At 41.9% G+C, this 21,035-nt stretch overlaps 1 protein-coding gene across 2 annotated transcripts in view; it reads left to right on the plus strand.

Moving 5' to 3' along the window:
- LOC309548976 (isoaspartyl peptidase/L-asparaginase-like) overlaps positions 1 to 21,035 on the plus strand; it is a 105,088-nt gene that overhangs the window by 31,199 nt on the left and 52,854 nt on the right. For both annotated transcript variants that reach the window (XM_082248910.1, XM_082248911.1), the window contains exon 3: positions 921 to 1,063. In XM_082248910.1, the coding sequence (XP_082105036.1) occupies positions 921 to 1,063 (143 nt within the window). The remainder of the gene's footprint in view (positions 1 to 920; positions 1,064 to 21,035) is intronic.

Consider the following 21,035-nt stretch of genomic DNA (forward strand, 5'->3'; position numbering starts at 1 on the left):
CAGGGCTGGTACTGCAGGCTGGTACTGCTGGCAGGTACTGTTGGTGGGTACTGCTGGCAGGTGCTGCTGGCGGATACTGCTGGTGGGTACTGCTGATCGGGACAGCTGATTCCTCTGAGACACATCAACAAAGTGTGGCACTGGAGGAAGCATGCGGCTGCAGTAGAGAGCAGAGCCAATGCTTCCTGTATCGTTCCTGTCACAGGAGGAGTACATTTGGTATCACTCCACCTGTTACAGGAGCCAGCGCTATACAGGAAGCATCGGCTCTGCTTTCTCTAGTGCCAGCTCTGTTCTTCAGTGATCTTTGGGGAGAACGGGACGGGATCCCGCAATCTTGGCGTTTTCCGACCCGCCATCCCAGAGCAGGAGGTGGCCGGGATCCTGTTTGGAGGGCACAGCATACTGTTGGGGGTGCCCATGCCCCCCCACCAGTGATGCCGCTGTTTATAACAGTAACCCAAAAATGAAAGAATAATAAAGAATGCAGTTTACAATTTAGCTTTGCACTTATTTTTGTGGTTCTGCTAGCAACAGAACCTTATATTTAAATACTTTAATGCTGCTTGAATGGTTCTGTCATTTCTGCTTCTCACTGCAAAATCATTTGGTGGAAAATATACTAGCCAACAAATGTATGCTGGTACATGAAGAATCCAGTGCCCTGCAGATATTATGATGTAAAAGACAAGACACCACATTTATGACTGAAACGGTGCAATGATATTAGTATGTTGCCAAAAGCATTATATTTACTTAAAAGCTTGTGACAATAAGAGCAAATATTTTTCACTGTAATCAAGTCTAATAGCTGCCAGGATAGTTGTAGTAAATACCTCTAAAATTGTTTTTCTAATATCTTTCCAATGCTTTAGGGCAGTAATGTTTTCTTTTCTTTCAAACTGAATTGCTTTCTACAGGTCATGGTGCTGTGCTGAATGCTGAGGGTGATGTGGAACTTGATGCAATTATAATGGATGGCAGAAATCTTGCTATAGGTGCAGTTTCCTGCATCAAAAATATTGCTAACCCTGTCATGTTTGCACGCACAGTCATGGAGAAGGTACAGTACGCTAAGTTTTTTATTGGTGTATGTGACAACAGAAGATGCTGACTTTTTTAGAATGGAACCATGTGTATTGGAGCATTTGCTCTGACAGGACAACTGCACTTTTAAACTATATTTTATAGATAGCCTCCCTTAAATTAAGGACATAAAGGTAAGCGACAAAGGCATTACAATTCACCTGTGTCCAGACTATGTACTCTGAAACATTCACATTTTCCTAATAAACAGAAAAAAGATGGAAAACAAGCCCTCATTGACCATCCAAGAAAAGAGAGTGAAGCTGCACAGAGTGGCAACCTTGTGATAGTTTATGTGAGGTTTGGCTTTAGCTAGTGTCCTCCCATATGCCACTACCATTGATGTGTTTCACCCTCCCATGGGCTTAATAGAGATGGGACAATCTGCATCAGGGTTATACACATCATTAGTCGTGACTGATATCAGATAAAGCTGAGGTGATAAGAGAAGCAGAACTTCAACTGATCTGAAAGGGCTACATTCAAAGAACTAGTCCCCATTGCACACATATCAGAGACAGAAAATGGGCCCGATACGCAGCAAAGACTGTAATACATATAATCCAAAAGAGAGAGTGGCACTCACTGGTCTTGAAAGGTGAATGCACAATGAAGGTTTTATTTCAACATTTTTATGAGGCACAAGCTCGTCTTGCTCAAAGAACTAGTAGATATGCTGCGCTGAGAAAATAGATCAAAGTTACAGTACACAAATGATCACAGCCACACTTGATCCCAACAAATATTTGCACAAATCAAATGTAAGCTTTAATAAGAAATGAGCCCAATGTTCCAAACCTTTGGTAATAACCAAACCTTAACGATATTATAGGTCTTCACCTATAAAGTTTGCCTGTGTCTCCAAATTAAATTAGGTACTGAGGAACTCTGATGTGACACAAACCATATTATGACTATAGAAAATTTAGCGGAAGTGCTAGTTCCTAGTAAAACTCTTAAATAAATTTGATATGCTCAGCTGTATCCCAAAAAAATTAACAAAATCAAACTCAAATATTGACCTCTGTAACTTCAGGCACTGTGGAGAAAATGTGGAGAGTACCTCAGTTTTGTAGCAAGCAATAAAAGACCCCATAGAGGAGGGGAAGGGACCTCTGTGTCCAGTTAAGTGCTTCAAGAAATTGGTTTTACAGGTAAGTATGAATTAAAAATCAATTTTTCTTTTCGTACATCACAGGACACAGAGCCATAAATCCTAACATAAAGCAATGCAACTGAGGGGAGGGGAACACCAAAAAAAAAAAGAAAAAAATACTGCCATCTGACCCTTAACAGAAGCATAACACCGCCATCCGCAGTACACAGCAGCCAAAAGTAGACTCCTCCTGGGTCCCAACATCCACTCTATAGAAACGAGTCAACGTATGCACCGACGACCAGGTCGCGGACTTGGAAATCTGAGCCATAGAGGCTTCATGGCGATGTGCCCAAGAGGCACCTACTCCTCTGGTCGAATGTGCTTTTAAAGAAAAAGTTGGAACCTTTCCTACTAAACCATACGCATAATAACCTGGCGAATCCAACAGGAAATCGTAGATTTAGATGCTGCCAACCCCTTTCTGGGGCCTTCTGGCAGCACAAACAAGCTCTCGGTCTTACAAATCTGAGCTGTAAATAAAATTGAAGTGTACGCATTACATCAAGAAAATGCAATAACCTTTCCTCCTCTGAGTGAGGATCAGGAAAAAAAAGAAGGTAATATAATGTCAAATGAAAGGCGGACACTACCTTGGGCCAAAAATTGGGTGAGGACGTGAAATCACCCTATCTTGATAAAATATCAAGAATGGCTCTTTACAAGAAAGAGCTGCTAATTCCGATACCCTTCTAGCCGAAGTTTATTGCAATCAAAAAGACCAGTTTCTTGGTCAAAAGAACCAGGGGAACCTGCCCCAGAGGTTCAAAAGGCTGTTTTTGCTAAACTGCCAACACAGTGGCTTCACTGGTAGAAGCAAACGCAATAGTCCCCGGACGAAGGTTTGAACCAACGGATGGGAAGCGATCAGTTCCTGGAAAAAAATGATAAAGCTGAAATCTGCCCCTTAATCGTGCTCAGGGCAAATTTCATATCTACCCCTGCTTGCAGGAAGGATTGAATTCTCCCGATAATATATGTGCAGGGATGTCATTTCCTGGCTTCACATGAGGCAATGTAGGATTTCCAGACCCTGTAATAAATATTTCTAAAGACTGGCTTCCTGGCGTTTATCAGTGTAGACACACCCTGCTATTCCAAGATTAAGGCTTCAATAGCCAAGCTGTCAAATTTAAAGACTGTATAGCAGGGTGGAATATCGGACCTTGAGAGAGCAGGCCCGGATGCCGTGGAAGGGCCCAGGGCCTCGTCACTGCCAACCTTTGGATTTGTGCATACCAAATCCTCCTTGGCCAAGGCGGAGCTACCAGAATTACTGGTTTCCCCTCCAGCTGGATTCTGCACAACAAACAAACAATCCGACTGGGAGTGGATCCCTGGTCTTGGACACAAATCTATCCGATTTGTTGTTGAACCTGGTTGCCAACAGATCTACGTCTGGGAACCCCCAGCGTAGGCAGATCAATTGAAAAATCTGGATTTAATGACTACTCCCCCAGAAACATCTGTTGACGGCTCAAGAAATCTGCCTGCCAGTTCTCTATTCCTGGATTCAACACTGTTGTCAGGCATGGCACAAACTTCTCTGCCCAGGACAGGATAATATCCACCTCTTTCTGGGCTGACCGACTCCTTGTGCCTCCTTGATGGTTGACATAAGCCACAGGCGTGGCATTGTCAGATTGCACCCTGATAGGTTGACCCCGAAGTCTGGGCGTCCAGAATTTCAGAGCCCGACTGACTGCACAAATTTTCAAAATGTTGATGGGGAGACGACTCTCTACCAAAGACCATTTCCCCTGGACAGTGGCTTCCTCCAGAACTGCTCCCCAGCCGGAGAGACTGGCATCTGTGGTCACCACCTTCAAGGTCACTGGAAGAAAGGATTTTCACTTCTCCAGATTTCTGGTCAACAACCACCAATTCAGACTCTGTCGTACTCTTGGTAGCAGAGATATGGACCAGTCCAAGGACTGAACTTTTCCGTTCCACGCAGACAGATTGTTGTTCTGCAAGGGTCTGGTATGGAATTGAGCATAGGGAATTGCCTCAAATGTGGACACCATCTTCCCCAGTAACATCAAGCAAAGACGTATAGACGGATATCTGTCTTACTATAGACCGAACCTGACCCTTCAGTTCTGAGACCATTCTTGCTGGCAAGAATATCTTTGCCTGTACCGTGTCGACAAGAAGCCCCAGGTATTCCAGACGCTGGACTGGCTGTAATGCTGACTTTGCTAAGTTCAGTATCATACCCAAACGTTTAAAAAAATGTACAGTCTGAAGGATATTTTGGCTTAGAGCCAATGCCGATCGATCTACTAGTAATAGATCGTCCAGATATCCTATTATCGATATCCCTTGGGACCTTAGAACAACCAATACTGGAGCTAGGATCTTTGTAAACACTCTTGGTGCTGTGGCCAACCCCAAAGGGCAGGGCCACAAACTGGAAATTATGGTTTCCAATTGCAAAACTAAGGAACCTTTGATGGGACTGAAATGTAGGCACATGAAGATATGCATCCTTGATGTCTATGGATGCCAGAAATTCCCCTCCCTGTAGGGAGGCTATGACTGAATGAATCGATTCCATGCGGAAAGAACAAACATTCAGAAACTGATTCAGTGCCTTGAGATCCAAAATAGAACTCACATCCCGTTTGGCTTGGGGATTATGAATAGGTAAAAACAAGCAGAAATACACTTGGCACAAGTCTTTGTAATCTTATTAAAGGGAACAGTGCAAAAAATATTTCAAATATTTCACAATTTTTAACCTTTTTAAGGTTTTTGTTTGCTGTGTAAATATTTAAAAAGGACTCGCCAGTCCTGCAGCTGGAAACTGCTATAAGCAAGAATCCAATTTTCACTCTTCACAGTGAGCATGGTCTTATAGACCTTCAAGGACTGGGTCCCCTATATAAGAGGGGCCATGGCCTTGGACCTGTAGAGCACCCTGCACGGAGCGCCTTTGGGGTTTGGTATTCCAAGGGTTAGGTCCCAGGGTCCAGCGCCTAAAAAGGTCAGCGTTACAGGTAAAACCTCATATCTGCTTCCCGAGGCTCAGGTACCATCTTTTTAGTCCATTGACTGTTTTTAGATGGATCCGATAGCTAATCCCTTAGATCCAGTGATCTTTGTTTGGGGTATGATAACAATCTTCTTCCTTCTTCTTTGAAACACAACAAACATGTGGCAGATCTCTCCACAGCGACCTTCACCTTTTTAGACACTGGCAAAAAAACTGAGGTACTTCCTGTATGGGAGAGGTTATAAAGGGGGTCATCAATTCTTATTGGTTGCCAGTGTCCTTCACCTATAGGTGGCTATATAACGCATATGTTATGATTTATTGATGTACGAAAAGAAAGAGGTCCTAGTAACAGCTTCACCACGGGATCACTTTATGGGCGGCAGGAGAGGCGTCCACCCCCCCCCCCCCCGTGCCACTTCCTGGTCCTTTTCTCCGCTTACCGGAGCCATCGGTAGCGGGGAAAACTATCCGATCCTTTCACCTCCTAGGTAGGAAGTCGAGTGAGGGCAAGCTGGCCCCCACTCAACTCTATGGCCTTGGAGGACCGGAGCAACGTCTCTTCCTCCCAATGGCTTTAAATGACTGACTTTTTTTGCTTTTAAAGTGTACATCTGAGATCTGAGGTCTTTTTGACCCCAGATTTCACATTAAAGAGAACCTATTCTGCTTATTTCTATTACAAGGGATGTTTGCATTCCTTGTAATTGGAATAAAAGTGATAAAAATTATTATTATTTTTTTTTTTAAAGGGACAGTGTTAAAATAAAAAATAAAAAAAAAAACATTTAAACGCCCCGTTTCTTCGAGCTCACGCGCAAAAGCGAACACATATGCAAGTCGCGCCCACATATGTAAATGGTGTTCAAACCACACATGTGAGGTATCGCCACAATCGTTAGAACGAGAGCAATACATCTAGTACATCTAGCACTAGACCTCCTCTGTAACCCTAAACTGATAACCTGTAGAAATTTTTAAAGCATCGCCTATGGAGATATTAAAGTGGAGTTCCACCCATTTTAGTAACTTTAGATGTATGTAATCCCCTTTAAAACTACTTTTACCAATGGAAACTTTTTTTTTTTATTTGCTATGAAATACCTTATTTTCATCTTTATTCATCCTCTCCTCACTTCCGGGTCCGGTTGCCGATCGGCGATTACATCATTCGGCGATTCGCAGGGGGTGCTGGGATGTATCTCATGGGATGAAATCTCGCATTATTACACAGGAGTCCTGAGCTGTACTGTATGTATTGGATTGAGGCCGCACTCTGCCGCGCCTCCGCTCCGCCTCCTCCCCGCCTCCTCTCAGTGAGCGAGGACTGAGAGGAGGCGGGGCGGAGGCGGGGCAGAGCACGGCAGAGCACGGCCTCAATGCAATACATACAGTACAGCTCAGGACTCCTGTGTAATAATGCGAGATTTCATCCCATGAGATACATCCCAGCACCCCTTGCGAATCGCCGAATGACGTAATCGCCGATCGGCGGGCGGACCCGGAAGTGAGGAGAGGATGAATAAAGATGAAAATAAGGTATTTCATAGCAAATAAAAAAAGTTTTCATTGGTAAAAGTAGTTTTAAAGGGGATTACATACATCTATGTAATCCAAGTTATTAAAAATGGGTGGAACTCCACTTTAAGTACCTATGTTTGTCGCCATTCCACGAGCGTGCACAATTTTGGGTATCTATTTACTTGGCGTAACATTACCTTTCATGTCAATTTGGGTATCTATTGACATGTTGGGTATCTATTTACTTGGTGTAACATTATCTTTCACATTATAGAATAAAAATGGATTAACTTTATTGTTTAGATTTTTTTTAAATGCAGTGAATTGTATTTTTCCCTAGAAAAAAAAATTGCGTTTTTAAATACCGCAATGAAATATTGCAATGACTGCCATTTTATTCTCCAGAGTCCAAATAAAAAAAAAAAATAATATATATATATATATATATATATATATATATATATATATATATACTGGTATAATGTTTGGGGGTTCTAGCAAAAAAATACTGATTTTAACTTGTAAAGGTAGCGCCACACTCTTTATTTTTATTTTGTTTCTTTGTGGGGACACAATTTTAGTGTTTTCATCTTCCTGTATTGTTCATGGTTTACTTCCTTTGACTACTCACTTGGTTAGCACTTAAGTGGTTCTCTTCTATCAATCAATTAAAAAATAGTAGTTGGTAAAGCAAATTTGTTGCTTAAAAAAAAAAAAAAAAGAAACAACCTGCAAAAGAATACTCGCAAGTGGTATTTCCCATTTGAATCAGAGAATGTCATTTCAGTTTTGCATGCCAGTTTTCCACAAAAGAGATCAGTTGTTAGATTTTATTACATAAGGTCATCCTTGCAGTACAAGAGTTCACTCTACATGCTGATAATACATTTTCCAGTTGTCCAGTTAATTTGCTTGAGCCTGCACTATTTATTCATAGAGGATTTTCTGGTACAATCTTAGTCATTGAAAGAATGTAATATTTAGTCAGAGATTATCTTAAATGGACAATTGATACGCCGATGAGTATGGACAGACATATGTTACATGGTAATGAGGAACACAATGAAAACAATACATTTTCTCCACACCAGCGATAAGTTGTATATAAGTTTCCAATTTGCTCTGTAGAATGCAGTTTCCTAGACTCCAAACTGTAAAGAGTTACTAAACTAACATGACACCTAAACTGCCCAGAAAGTGGAACCCTGGTTGAGAACAAAGGGGCATGGTAACGAAGGGCTATTCATTTTGAGTGTTTTTGTTTTCTCTACAAAGTAGAAAAGTGATGTTTTCTTTAATCCAGTTATATCTACGAGTTGTTCTACAAAATATGAGTCTTACAAAAACGTGTGTCTTCTCCACTAGCTTTTGGAAATAATTCTCCTCAGGCTTCTTTCACAAGAAGGGTCAGATATGGTCCACCTGATTGTGCATTCACTCTTATGGACCGGCAGGTGTAAACTGTACTCTCCTACCTCTGGTCTGAGTCTGCTAAAAAAAAAAGGAGATCCGTCGTCCTCCGTCTAGGTGGATTCGATCAGAGGGCAGTCAGGTGCAATTGGACAGCAGGCTCAGTCTGTGTCTGCTCTGCATAAATTGAGCGACGGCAGACCTATCATACCGCCTGCTCTGCTCTGATTGGCAGGGGATCAGCGGACAGATCTGCTGATCCAAAATGGATTCTGACCCATGTGAAAGGGCTCTGTCTTGCAAATTGTTTAAAAGAATAAATAAAAGTAAAAACAATAAAAAACAATATATTAGGCATTGCTTTACATGGTTTTTCAGTAACACACACAATACCCTGTATGACATTCATTCGGAGTACTGAAAGACTACTGAAAGACATTTTTGCCAATTCATTAGTGAAGGAAGTGCTCTAGAATTTTCTTTTTAAGCACACATTGCGACAAATGTGGCCAATTTGAACAAAGCTTATAATGCATCAATACAAGAGTTACATTTATTAAAAAAACCCATGTCAGGACAAACAAAACATCCAGAGATCTAGGCAACTAAACCTAAGAAGTTAAAAAAAAAACAACAAATGTCCTGCTCCACGCATACCTAGTCAATATGTTTTTTTTTTTTTTAAGCCTCTAAAATGCATGAATATTAACATTTACATTTTTAATAAAATATAAACTTTTTCACTTGTGAGGTTTCTTTAACTGACATTATGTTCATCTGGACATCATGATGATCACACTGTAATAATATAGTTACGCAGTAAAATCATAGCGCAGCTGAAGCGATTCAGCTCTGCAGCCGCTTTGCATTGCTGGCTGGCTATGGGAAAGATCTCCCACGGACCTGATCTGCCATAAGAGAAGTGCCACACACTTCTATTTCACTTTGCCAGCAGGCAGAGTAATGTACCGGGGCCATATACATGTAGGCAAACACATGCATGTGTATTTAAACTTTGGGGTGCACACCCTAATGCAATAGGCTGCGCACACCTATGGCCGGTGTGCTGCGATAAAATGCAGCATGACAGCATGGGACACATAAAAAACAATTGTTTACTGTGTATCCCTGCGATGACCGATGGTTTACCATGTGGTTGTACGTCTGTCACTGCATATAGTGTGAATTGACCCTATAGGTTTATAAGGGACTTAAATGTTGCCTAAACAGGTTTTTTTTTTTATTATTATTTTTTTTTTATTCCACACCTACTAGTAAATCAAGAATAAAAGTTACAATAGTAGCTTTCATTCATGAATAAATGCAGAGGAGAACCCGAGCTGTCAAAGTGATATCTAATCTATGCAGATTTCATAGGGAGACGGCCATTCTCTAAACTTTTAATACAGAGCAGGTGACTGTTTCATAGTTTCATAGTTAGTTGGTGAGTTTGAAAAAAGACACCAGTCTATCCAGTTCAACCTGTGGAGTGTGGGCTTGTGTCTGTGTCAAGAAGAGCATTTCACATCCTTAACGCTCTGACAGCGAAGAACCTTCTAAGCAGTTTAAGGTTAAACTGCTTCTCTTCCAATTTCAGTGAATGGCCATGCTTTTTTCAAAATTCCCTTTCAGCGAAAAGTTTTTCCGCTATGCTAGGGTCACCAGATACAGAATTTGTACATCGCTATCATATCTCCTCTCAATCTTCTCCTCTCTAGAGAGAATAGGTTCAATGCTTGCATTCTGTCCCCATAGCTAAGATTTTCCAGTCCCTTTATTAGCTTTGTTACTCTTATCTGGAGTCTCTTCAGTTCCAGCACATCCTTCCTGAGGACCAGTGCCCAGAACTGGATGGCATACTCAAGATGCGGCCGGACCAGAGTCTTGTAGAGTGTGAGGATTATCATTTTATCTCTTGAATGAATCACCTTTTTAATGCATACCAATATTCTGTTAGCCTTGCTTGCAGCAGCTTGGCCTGTCATCTACTAAGACTCCCCAGGTCCTTTTCCATCCTAGATTACCCCAGAGGTTCTCTCCTTAATGAGTAACTCTCGTTCAAATTTTTTGCACCCAAATGCATTACTTTACATTTTTCAGCATTAAACCTCCTTTGTCATGTAGTTGCCCACCCCATTACTTTATTGAGGTCTTCTTGTAAGGTTTTCACATCCTGCGTAGAAGTTATTGCTTTGCTTAACTTTGTATTATCCACAAACACTGGGATTGAGATATTTATCCCACCCTCTATACCATTAATGAATAAATGAAACTGAATTGGTCCCAGGACAGATCCTTGGGGGACCCTCCTTACCTCACTGGACCATTCTGAGTACTATTTATCACCACGCTTTGGACCTGCCCCTGTAGCCAGCTTTCAATCCAGGTACTCACCCTATGGTTAATGCCGACAGACCTCAAATTTTACAGTAAAAGTTTGTGGGGAACTGTATCAAATGCCTTTGCAAAATCCGGATACATCACATCTCCTTTATCTTGATGGCAGCCCGCTTCTTCATAGAAGGTTATTAGATTGGTCAGGCAAGAACGATTCTTCATGAATCCGTGCTGATTACTACTAATGATGTTGTTTTCATTACTGAGATCTTGAATATAATCCTTTATCCCCTCCAATAGCTCGCAGACTGATGTTAGGCTAACTGGCCTGTAGTTCCCAGGGACATGTCTCAGGCCTTTTTTAAATATTACAACTTTGGCTTTTCTCCAATCAGTTGGAACCATTCCAGTCAGTAAACTGTCCATACAAATTAGGAACGATGGCCTAGCTATCACCAGACTGAGTTCCTTAAGGACCCTCGGGTGTAAGCCATCTGGTCCTGGTAACTTATTTATGTTAAGTTTTTAAAGTCTAATTCTGATTCTGTCTTCAGTTAGCCATGATGGTGCATTCTGTGATGTTTTATTAACATTACAGCCTTGGCAACTATATCCCCCCATTTCCTTTGTGAAAACTGAGGAGAAGAAAGCCTTTAAAAAACCTTTGCCTTCTCTTTGTCTTTTGCAACCAAATTCCCTTCATCCCACTGACACCGGCAGAGGGCCACTGGTTGTACAAGGAGTTATGATCTAGCTGTGTATTCTACTTGGACATGGCTGAGCAATGCAGAAGGAGGTTCAGCTGTGCCCCCTATAACATGGAGATGCACTGTTGCTGTTGAGAAATATTTTAAATTATTGTTTTTGTGCCTGGAGTTTAGCTTTAATGCTACTGGTGACATATTTATGCCACACTTCACGTAGAAAAACCTATGATAAAATGTATTTTTCCTATTATTTTTCTTTCTTGCTGGCCTACTTTGATGATGGGTCATGATGCTGCTGCTATTGGAGTTTCAGGATGCTGCTGTAGTGCTGCCACATATAATAAGTGTTTGGGTTACACAGGGATGAACTGTGTCTGAAAAAATGATGGATATGTAAAGGGGTTTTGAGGGCGCCCCCTAGTGTCTTTGGGGTCCCTGAACTTAGTTAACTCACTATGCCTGACAGGCGGATCCTGAGCCTCCGCTATATGGGAGCTGGGGTACATGTCTGCGGCAGTGCCTCCACCCAGTGGGGTATCCGGGGTAGGGATGTGGGGTCCCACTGGGAACATACTTGGTGCAATGAGACTGACACAGCCTAACTGGAACTGACTTTATATAGTAAGTAGCAAATGAACCAACATACATAGGAAAATACAATAGAGTAACACAGATAATAATGCAATGTGGATTTTCCTTACCCACCCACTAGCACACCTGCGTCCCACCCCCTTATCTTCGCCCTAATGGCCGTTGGTACACATAGGAGAGTTGGGGCCCTTATAAGTCCTGCTCCGCAGGGTCACTGAAGCAGCCTGAGCTGTGCAATGTCCACTCTGGACCTTAGAGTCTTTACTGTGAGTGAGGCGACAGGTGCCCTGTGGTGATACAGGGAGAGGCTTGGCTTACCCTCACAACGCAATTAACCAGGTCAGTCCACTGCAGTCTCCTCTCACTGGATTCACCAGACGTCTGGACTCAGTGCTTGCCTTTGCCAGGGTCCCTCTCTCAGCTGGTGTGGTCTTGGGTGAAGCAAGTTCTCTCAGCAGAATTCTATCTCTGTGCTGCAGTCTCTCCCAGCTAGTAGCATGTCCTTTCTCTGGCTCAGCAATGAGGTAACCTCTAGAAGTCTTCCAGGACCTGCGATTATGTCACAACCATGTGACTGAAAAGGCAGCAAGTCCTGTGATCAATGCTCAATGTTTTATTAACCGCATACTGAGTCCATCTGCCATCTACTGGGCATTTCAGATAATACAGCCTGTGTAACTCCACAGGGCTACAGATAGCATTTTACTCTGTTTCAAAAAGTATATATAAAAGTCCCTGTGGATAATCATACCACAAACTGAAAGATGAATGAGAATTGGGTAAACTGAGTAGAGGTTCACTTATCTTTGTATACAGAAACCTCCTAACTGTTGTGGCAGCAAAGGTTAATGTATTTTACTTATTTATTGTAATATATAGGGGTAAAGCTGCGGCCAGGGTGACAGTCTAGTACAGTATATTCCACATTTGATTAAATTTTGGTGCGTTTTTGTTGAACTATTCCCCTCCTTTCCAGAGTAGTAGAAGTAGTTGTTCCCAAGCCACAAAAAACATGTCCAAAAACACACAGCTGTAAAAGAACATGAAAATCGCAAAGCATATGCACAAAGATCGCACAGCATCTGCACTGCATAATCACACTTCAAATCACATCCAAACTCATTTAAAAATCGCACTAACCAGACCTTACTGTGTGAAGCAAGATATATTCATCTAAGTTGGCCATCAGGCCCCTTGCCGACGCTGTTTTGGTGTGAGGGTTGTGTGGTTTCGGTGTAAGGTAAATATTTGGCTAGATTTGGGCTTTAAAATGTTTTTAAAGTGGAGTTCCACCCTATTTTTATACTTACCTCCATCTTCTCGCTCCGGGGCACCTGAAAAAGAAATGGATAATCGCATATTTTTTTTTTTTTACTTACCTCGTAGCGAAGAAAAAATACTTACCTTACTTCCTTCTTCCTCCTTCCTCGGCCGCGGCCCGTCGTCACTTCCTGGCTCTGCAATGATTCCTGGGAGCTGGACGTCATAGCTCCCAGGAATCATTGCGCCTGCACCGGCCCCGACGTCAGTTCCGGAAGTGATGTCGGGGCCGGCGCAGAGCATCGTGGGACCAAAGAAGGCGGAAGAAGACGCCGAAGAGGATCTCACTGGCTTCAAGCTGCCCACATCTGAGATGGCAGCGCTGGACAAGACATTTGCAAGGTAAGTATTTGTCCTAACAGGTAAGTGCAACCCGGGACAGATCAGAGGCTAGCCATTGTGGAATGTACTAGCCCTGACTGTCCCGGGGGTATTAAAAAAAAAAAAATCCAGGGTGGAACTCCGCTTTAAGTTCAAGAATAACTCCCCCTTTCCTCTTCTCAAAAGAATAGAAGGAGATGTTCTGCAATTCAGAGGGGTAAACTGGGCAGGGCTGATAACAGTGTTTTAGCTGTCAGCGTTGCAGAGGAAAAGTTCACAGGTTTTTATTGCACTTATTGAACAGCTATAACAAAATGCTCTTCATTGTATATTTAGCAAACCTAAAAGGAACAAATACAAAAAAAAAGGTTGGAGTATTGTAGCACTTGGATGCAACACAAAATGTGTCAAATTATGAAAAAATAAATCAATTGGTTTAAAAGAAATGACTAAAAATGATAAATAGTTTAACCACTTGCCAACCAGCTGCTGTACTTATTCTGCAGCAGGTTGGCTCTGTCCCGTGTATTGACGTACCTGTACATCGTTTTGCGGGACAGCTAGTGGGGACATGTGTGCGCCGCCGGGGGCATGCACATGCGCCAATTGGCCACAGGGGGAGCCAATCAGCGGGTCCAGGGGATGCGATGTCCACCGGGCACCCACGATCGCTCCCGTGGAGACAGAACGGCGGTCTGCTGATGTAATTACGGCAGACCGCTGTCCTGTCGCTGAATAAGCACAGAGATCTGTGTTCCTAAATAGGAGGAACACAGGATCCCTGTGTTCATCACTAAGTCCATCCCCCACACAGTTAGAAAGCATCCCCTAGGGACACATTTAACCCTTTGATCGCCCCTGGTGTTAACCCCTTCCCTGCCAGTGTCATTAGTACAGTACTACAATAATCAGTGCTTAAAATATGCACTGTTAATGTCACTGGTCCCCCCAAAAGTGTTGGGTGTCCGAGCTGTCCACCGCAATGTCACAGTCCAGCTAAAAATCGCTGATCACCGACATTACTAGTAAAAATAAAATAATACTGAAAACATTTCATTTTTAGATTTTTTTTCTTGGGAATGTTTTATAGCAGAAAGTAAAAAAAAATATATATTTTTTTTTTGTTTTCGAGAACTGTTGCTCTTTTTTTGTTTATAGTGCAAAAAATAAAAATCACACAGGTGATCAAATACCACCAAAAAAAAGCTCTATTTGTGGGGAAGAAAAGGAGATTAGTTTTATTTGGGTACAGCGTCGCACAACCGCGCAATTGTCAGTTAAAGTAACGCAGTGGCTTATCGCAAAAAATGGCGTGGTCATTAAGGCGTTCCAGAAGTGGTTAATCAACATGATCTTTGAGCAACACATGGTTATAACTATAGAAATTGATACAAATATCCTAAAAGCTAATGGTATTTTTGGTATGCTCAAATAGTCCAATGATACAGTAAAGTCTAGATGACTTGATTTTATGAACTGATGGCTGCTTACAATTTACTCCCAAACTACAAAGCTACTCCCTGCAAAATAATATCATATGATAGTATGCATTGCATAGTAGCACATTATGAAAGACTTACCTGAAAACAAAGACTTCCAGTGGTGCGTGTCACCGCTGACAGGGCTTTCTTCTTCATTTTTTTCCGGGTTCGTGGGCACACACCGTTTGATTGGCCGCGCCGCGATGATATCCCTCCCGCCCATGCGCACGGGAGTTACGGCCACAGGACAGCTTTCTATGGAAGGCTTGCCGTCCATTGAGAAAACAGTGCACATGTGCTAGGGACCTTACCGGTGCTGCTAAAGTAAATATCTTCTAAACGGTACAAGTTTAGGAGGTATTTACTGTACCTACAGGAAAGCCTTATTATAGGCTTACCTGTAGGTATAATTTTTAAAAAGCCTTTACTACCACTTTAAGCATTGCAAACAATTAAAAAAAAATTATTAACACAAGGCTTTACTTGCTGATGGAAAAGAAAGCAAAGGGTGGAAAAAATCCACATTCCATTACCAGCATTCGTGGAGCATTAGCAGCTACTAAAGGCTCAACATTAGGGATGATCGAACGGTTTGACCCGAACATTGGCTGTTCGAGGTTCGGCCGAATTTAGAACTTTTTGCCCAAAAAGCTCAGAATTCGGCAACCAGAACTGACCAAAATGCAATGGGACAGGAAATTGGCTTTAAAAGCCCATGATTGGACCAGAACCATTAGCAAAAGCCAATTGAGGGCGCAGGAGAATGCTAGGAATGTGATTGGAGTGACTAGGGGGTCCATAGACCAATCATTAGTGAATACGCCCCCCACTATATAAGATAGCCCCCGCCAAATTCCTAGCATTCTTATACGGGACATGGAAGAGAGTGGAATGCTGTTCTGTTACTTCTGTTACAAAGTGTCATTTAGCAATTTTTAGTGTGAGGAAAGGGATATCTAGTGTAGTTAGGGTGCTCTTTTACACTTTAGTTAGCTTTAATTTATTCAGTTTCTGTAGGGAAAGTGTTAAGTGTAAGGGGACCGTAGTGTAGTGTAGGGTTAACTGACAGTGGCTGCTATGGCAGGGTGACAAAACCCTTCCATATCAGGGTGACCGCTATAGAGAAAAGTTAGTTTCTCTTGTGTCCCTTTCGCTGCAGTAATATGGCTTCGCCCCCGTCAGCATTCTTTTTGGCTGCAGGCGTCCATAGGGATCTTTTGAGCACATGTTTGGAGTCAGGTATGACATCTGAACATGTGTATAGGGGGTATATATACACACCCATGTATGTATATATACACCTAGACATATATAGGTGTGAAAGGAGCAGAAAAAACTACTTGCGCTAATGAAATAATTAACACCAATATAGTTTACGCTCCTATCACACCTATATATGTCTAAGTGTAATATACATATAAGTATGTGTGTATATATACCACTATACACAAGTTCAGATGTTTTGCCTGCCTCCAAAGAACCCAAAAAAATGGCCAAAAAAACGCCTGCTACTAAACCGGCAAGGTGTGAAAAGCGAGTAGCCACTAACCTGTTCTATAACTGACCTAATACAAACAATCTTTTTTTTATGGTTCTGGACATGCTACAGAGCTGAAACTTCACAGGTACACCTTTTAGACCCCCCAGACACAAAATCACACAAAAAAAGTTCTTAAAAATTGTCATTTTTGATAGAGAGCCAATTATTGAAAAAATTAAAAAAAAAATAATAATTCTTTGGATTTAGTATCTGGGGGGTCTAAAAAGTGTACCTGTGAAGTTTCAGCTCTGTAGCATGTCCAGAACCATAAAAAAAAGATTGTTTGTATTTTGTCACTTATAGAACAGGTTAGTGGCTTATCGCTTTTCACACCTTGCCGGTTTAGTAGCAAGCGTTTTTTTGGGCATTTTTTGGGTTCTTTGGAGGCAGGAAAAACATCTGAACTTGTGTATAGTGGTATATATACCACTATACACAAGTTCAGATGTTTTGCCTGCCTCCAAAGAACCCCAAAAAATGCCCAAAAAAACGCTAGCGTCAAAAAAAAAAAAACGCCCAGGTGTGTTGTTGCAGGCATTTTTTTGGGGTTTTTGGAGGCAGGCAAAACATCTGAACTTCTGTATAGTGGTATATATACACACATACTTATATGTATATACACACCTAGACATATATAGGTGTGATAGTAGCAGAAATATATGCTTGCGCTAATGAAATCATTTACATTAATTGCGCTCCTATAACACCTATACAGTGGGTACGGAAAGTATTCAGACCCCCTTAAATTTTTCACTCTTTGTTATATTGCAGCCATTTGCTAAAATCGTTTAAGTTCATTCTTCTTCCTCATGAATGTACACATAGCACTCCATACTGACAGAAAAACACAGAATTGTTGACATTGTTGCAGATTTATTAAAAAAGAAAAACTGAAATATCACATGGTCCTAAGTATTCAGACCCTTTGCTGTGACACTCATATATTTAACTCAGGTGCTTTCCATTTCTTCTGATCATCCTTGAGATGGTTCTACACCTTCATTTGAGTCCAGCTGTGTTTGATTATATTGATTGGACTTGATTAGGAAAGCCACGCACCTGTCTATATAAGACCTTCCAGATCACAATGCATGTCAGAGCAAATGAGAATCATGAGGTCAAAGGAACTGCCTGAAGAGCTCAGAGACAGATTTGTGGCAAGGCACAGATCTGGCCAAGGTTACAAAAAGATTTCTGCTGCACTTAAGGTTCCTAAGAGCACAGTGGCCTCCATAATCCTCAAATGGAAGACGTTTGGGACGACCAGAACCCTTCCTAGAGCTGGCCGTCTGGCCAAACTGAGCTATCGGGGGAGAAGAGCCTTGGTGAGAGAGGTAAAGAAGAACCCAAAGATCACTGTGGCTGAGCTCCAGAGATGCAGTCAGGAGATGGGAGAAAGTTGTAGAAAGTCAACTATCACTGCAGCCCTCCACCAGTCGAGGCTTTATGGCAGAGTGGCCCGACGGAAGCCTCTCCTCAGTGTAAGACACATGAAAGCCCGCATGGAGTTTGCTAAAAAACACCTGAAGGACTCCAAGATGGTGAGAAAAAAGATTCTCTGGTCTGATGAGACCAAAATAGAACTTTTTGGCCTTAATTCTAAGCGGTATGTGTGGAGAAAACCAGGCACTGCTCATCACCTGTCCAATACAGTCCCAACAGTGAAGCATGGTGGTGGCAGCATCATGCTGTGGGGGTGTTTTTCAGCTGCAGGGACAGGACGACTGGTTGCAATCGAGGGAAAGATGAATGCGGCCAAGTACAGGGATATCCTGGGCAAAAACCTTCTCCAGAGTGCTCTGGACTTCAGACTGGGCCGAAGGTTTACCTTCCAACAAGACAATGACCCTAAGCACACAGCTAAAATAACGAAGGAGTGGCTTCACAACAACTCCGTGACTGTTCTTGAATGGCCCAGCCAGAGCCCTGACTTAAACCCAATTGAGCATCTCTGGAGAGACCTAAAAATGGCTGTCCACCAACGTTTACCATCCAACCTGAGAGAACTGGAGAGGATCTGCAAGGAGGAATGGCAGAGGATCCCCAAATCCAGGTGTGAAAGACTTGTTGCATCTTTCCCAAAAAGACTCCTGGCTGTATTAGATCAAAAGGGGGCTTCTACTAAATACTGAGCAAAGGGTCTGAATACTTAGGACCATGTGATATTTCAGTTTTTCTTTTTTAATAAATCTGCAACAATGTCAACAATTCTGTGTTTTTCTGTCAGTATGGGGTGCTATGTGTACATTCATGAGGAAGAAGAATGAACCTAAATGATTTTAGCAAATGGCTGCAATATAACAAAGAGTGAAAAATTTAAGGGGGTCTGAATACTTTCCGTACCCACTGTATATGTCTAAGTGTAAAATACATAAAATAAAAAGTATGTGTGTATATATACCACTATACACAAGTTCAGATGTTTTGCCTGCCTCCAAAAACCGCAAAAAAAATGCCTGCAACAACACACCTGGGCATTTTTTTTTTTTTTGACGCTAGCGTTTTTTTGGGCATTTTTTGGGGTTCTTTGGAGGCAGGCAAAACATCTGAACTTGTGTATAGTGGTATATATACCACTATACACAAGTTCAGATGTTTTTCCTGCCTCCAAAAAATGCCCAAAAAAACGCTTGCTACTAAACCAGCAAGGTGTGAAAAGCGAGAAGCCACTAACCTGTTCTATAAGTGACAAAATACAAACAATCTTTTTTTTTATGGTTCTCGACATGCTACAGAGCTGAAACTTCACAGGTACACTTTTTAGACCCCCCAGATACTAAATCCAAAGATTTTTTTTTTTTTTTTAATTTTTCAATAATTGGCTTTCTATCAAAAATGACACTTTTTAAGAACTTTTTTTTGTGTGATTAATAGTCCCTGGGGTATGACCCAGAACCCTAGGCACTTTTTAGGGGCATTTATTGGGTTTTAGGGCTTCAAAATTGTGTTTTTTGATTACTGAAGTTCGGGTCCCATTGATTTCAATGGGGTTCTGAAATCCGGGCCGAACTTTCGGGAAGTTCGGATGTTCTGGCCGAACTGAACTTTTAAAAAGTTCGATCATCCCTACTCAACATTATGTCATAGCATTCATAAGCATTTACAACCAATTATACATATACTTTTGTACAGTTAGGCCCCATTCACATATCAAGTAGAGCGAAGGAGCATTCCTGTTCACGATTTTATGTGCATGATTTTCACACGATTCTGCATGTCCCGCATAGGGGAGCCCTTTCACTTACACATTTGTCTGACAAAAGAAGCTCATGAACCATTTTGGGCAGTTAGCTTCATGCAATTTTAAATGCATGTTTTTCTAAGATAGCTGGATGCTTCTGCCATGCAACAATCGTGGCAAAATTGCACCACAGTTTAGAATATTGGCACCCAAACAGGCGCCGTATGTTTTGCCATGATTTGGAATCACTGGCAAAATTGCTGTGATTCTGCCAATGATCCCAAATAACCAAGTGGGAATGCAGCATTTTTCTTGTAAGAGTAATTAAAACCAAAAACAAAAGTATAATGCATTGAAGGTGTTCAGTCATTAGACATGGTGGCTGTGCTACCTTTCTCTTTTCCTGGCAATTCTGCAAATAACACACTTCCTGTCCCTTTGTTGCTACACACTTTTTCAATGTAACTTTGGATGGAGCCATGATTGTGAAACAGGATGGACTACAAACATGTCTACCTTTTGTTCATTCCCACTATATGGTTGATTTTTGGGATTAGTCATTTAAAAAAGATACATTTTCTTCTCATTTTAGTGACAAACACACTGCATTCCCGGCAAGATCAACCGGTAGTTTCTTTACTTGCTTAAGGCTGGGTTCACACTGGTGCCAATTTACATATCGGGAGATTGTGACCCGCTCTCAATGGAGCCAGGTTCACACAGCTTTGGGATGGCTGCAAAGCAGCTTGCAGAAGGGTCCTGTGCATCCAGCCAAAAATTCCGACCAAATTAAGACCTGGAACGGTGAACAGGGAGCTGCTCCACACACAATGTGAACCCAGTTGGATAGTTTTAATTGGTTGCACTACAGTTCTGGCAATCCAGAAAAGCAATGGGCAGGAAGGACTAAGTGTGATGAAGTGCTGACTGACAAGCTGCAGCCTTCCAAATCAGCAATGACAATGCCGATAGCCACACTCACCACAATATCTTTACTCCACTGTACATGAGTGGCAGCTCTGCTGAACGTTCAAAGCAATACAGTATGGTTGCCACACATCACATAAAGCTACATTGATAGGACTTCACTGTCGGTATCAACAGATATTTTTGGGACTTTGCAGAGAGACTAAGGCCTCTTTCACACGGGTGCTCCGTATGTCCGTATATCACCCCATCCATTTGCGGGTGATATACGGACATAATGCATGTCAATTGGATTGCGGATGACCATCCGCTGACATCCGATTTGTGTCCTTTCAGTTCTGTTCCATTTTTTGGAACGAAACAGAACCCTATTTTTCGGAGGCAGATCAGCAATGGCAGGATTTGTATTACTTTGGCTTTATTTCTGAATTACATATGCTTATCTATGTTGGTTCATAC

Source organism: Pelophylax lessonae, assembly GCF_965119305.1.
Source record: "Pelophylax lessonae genome assembly, chromosome: 3".
NCBI classification, from domain to species: Eukaryota; Metazoa; Chordata; class Amphibia; order Anura; family Ranidae; genus Pelophylax; species Pelophylax lessonae.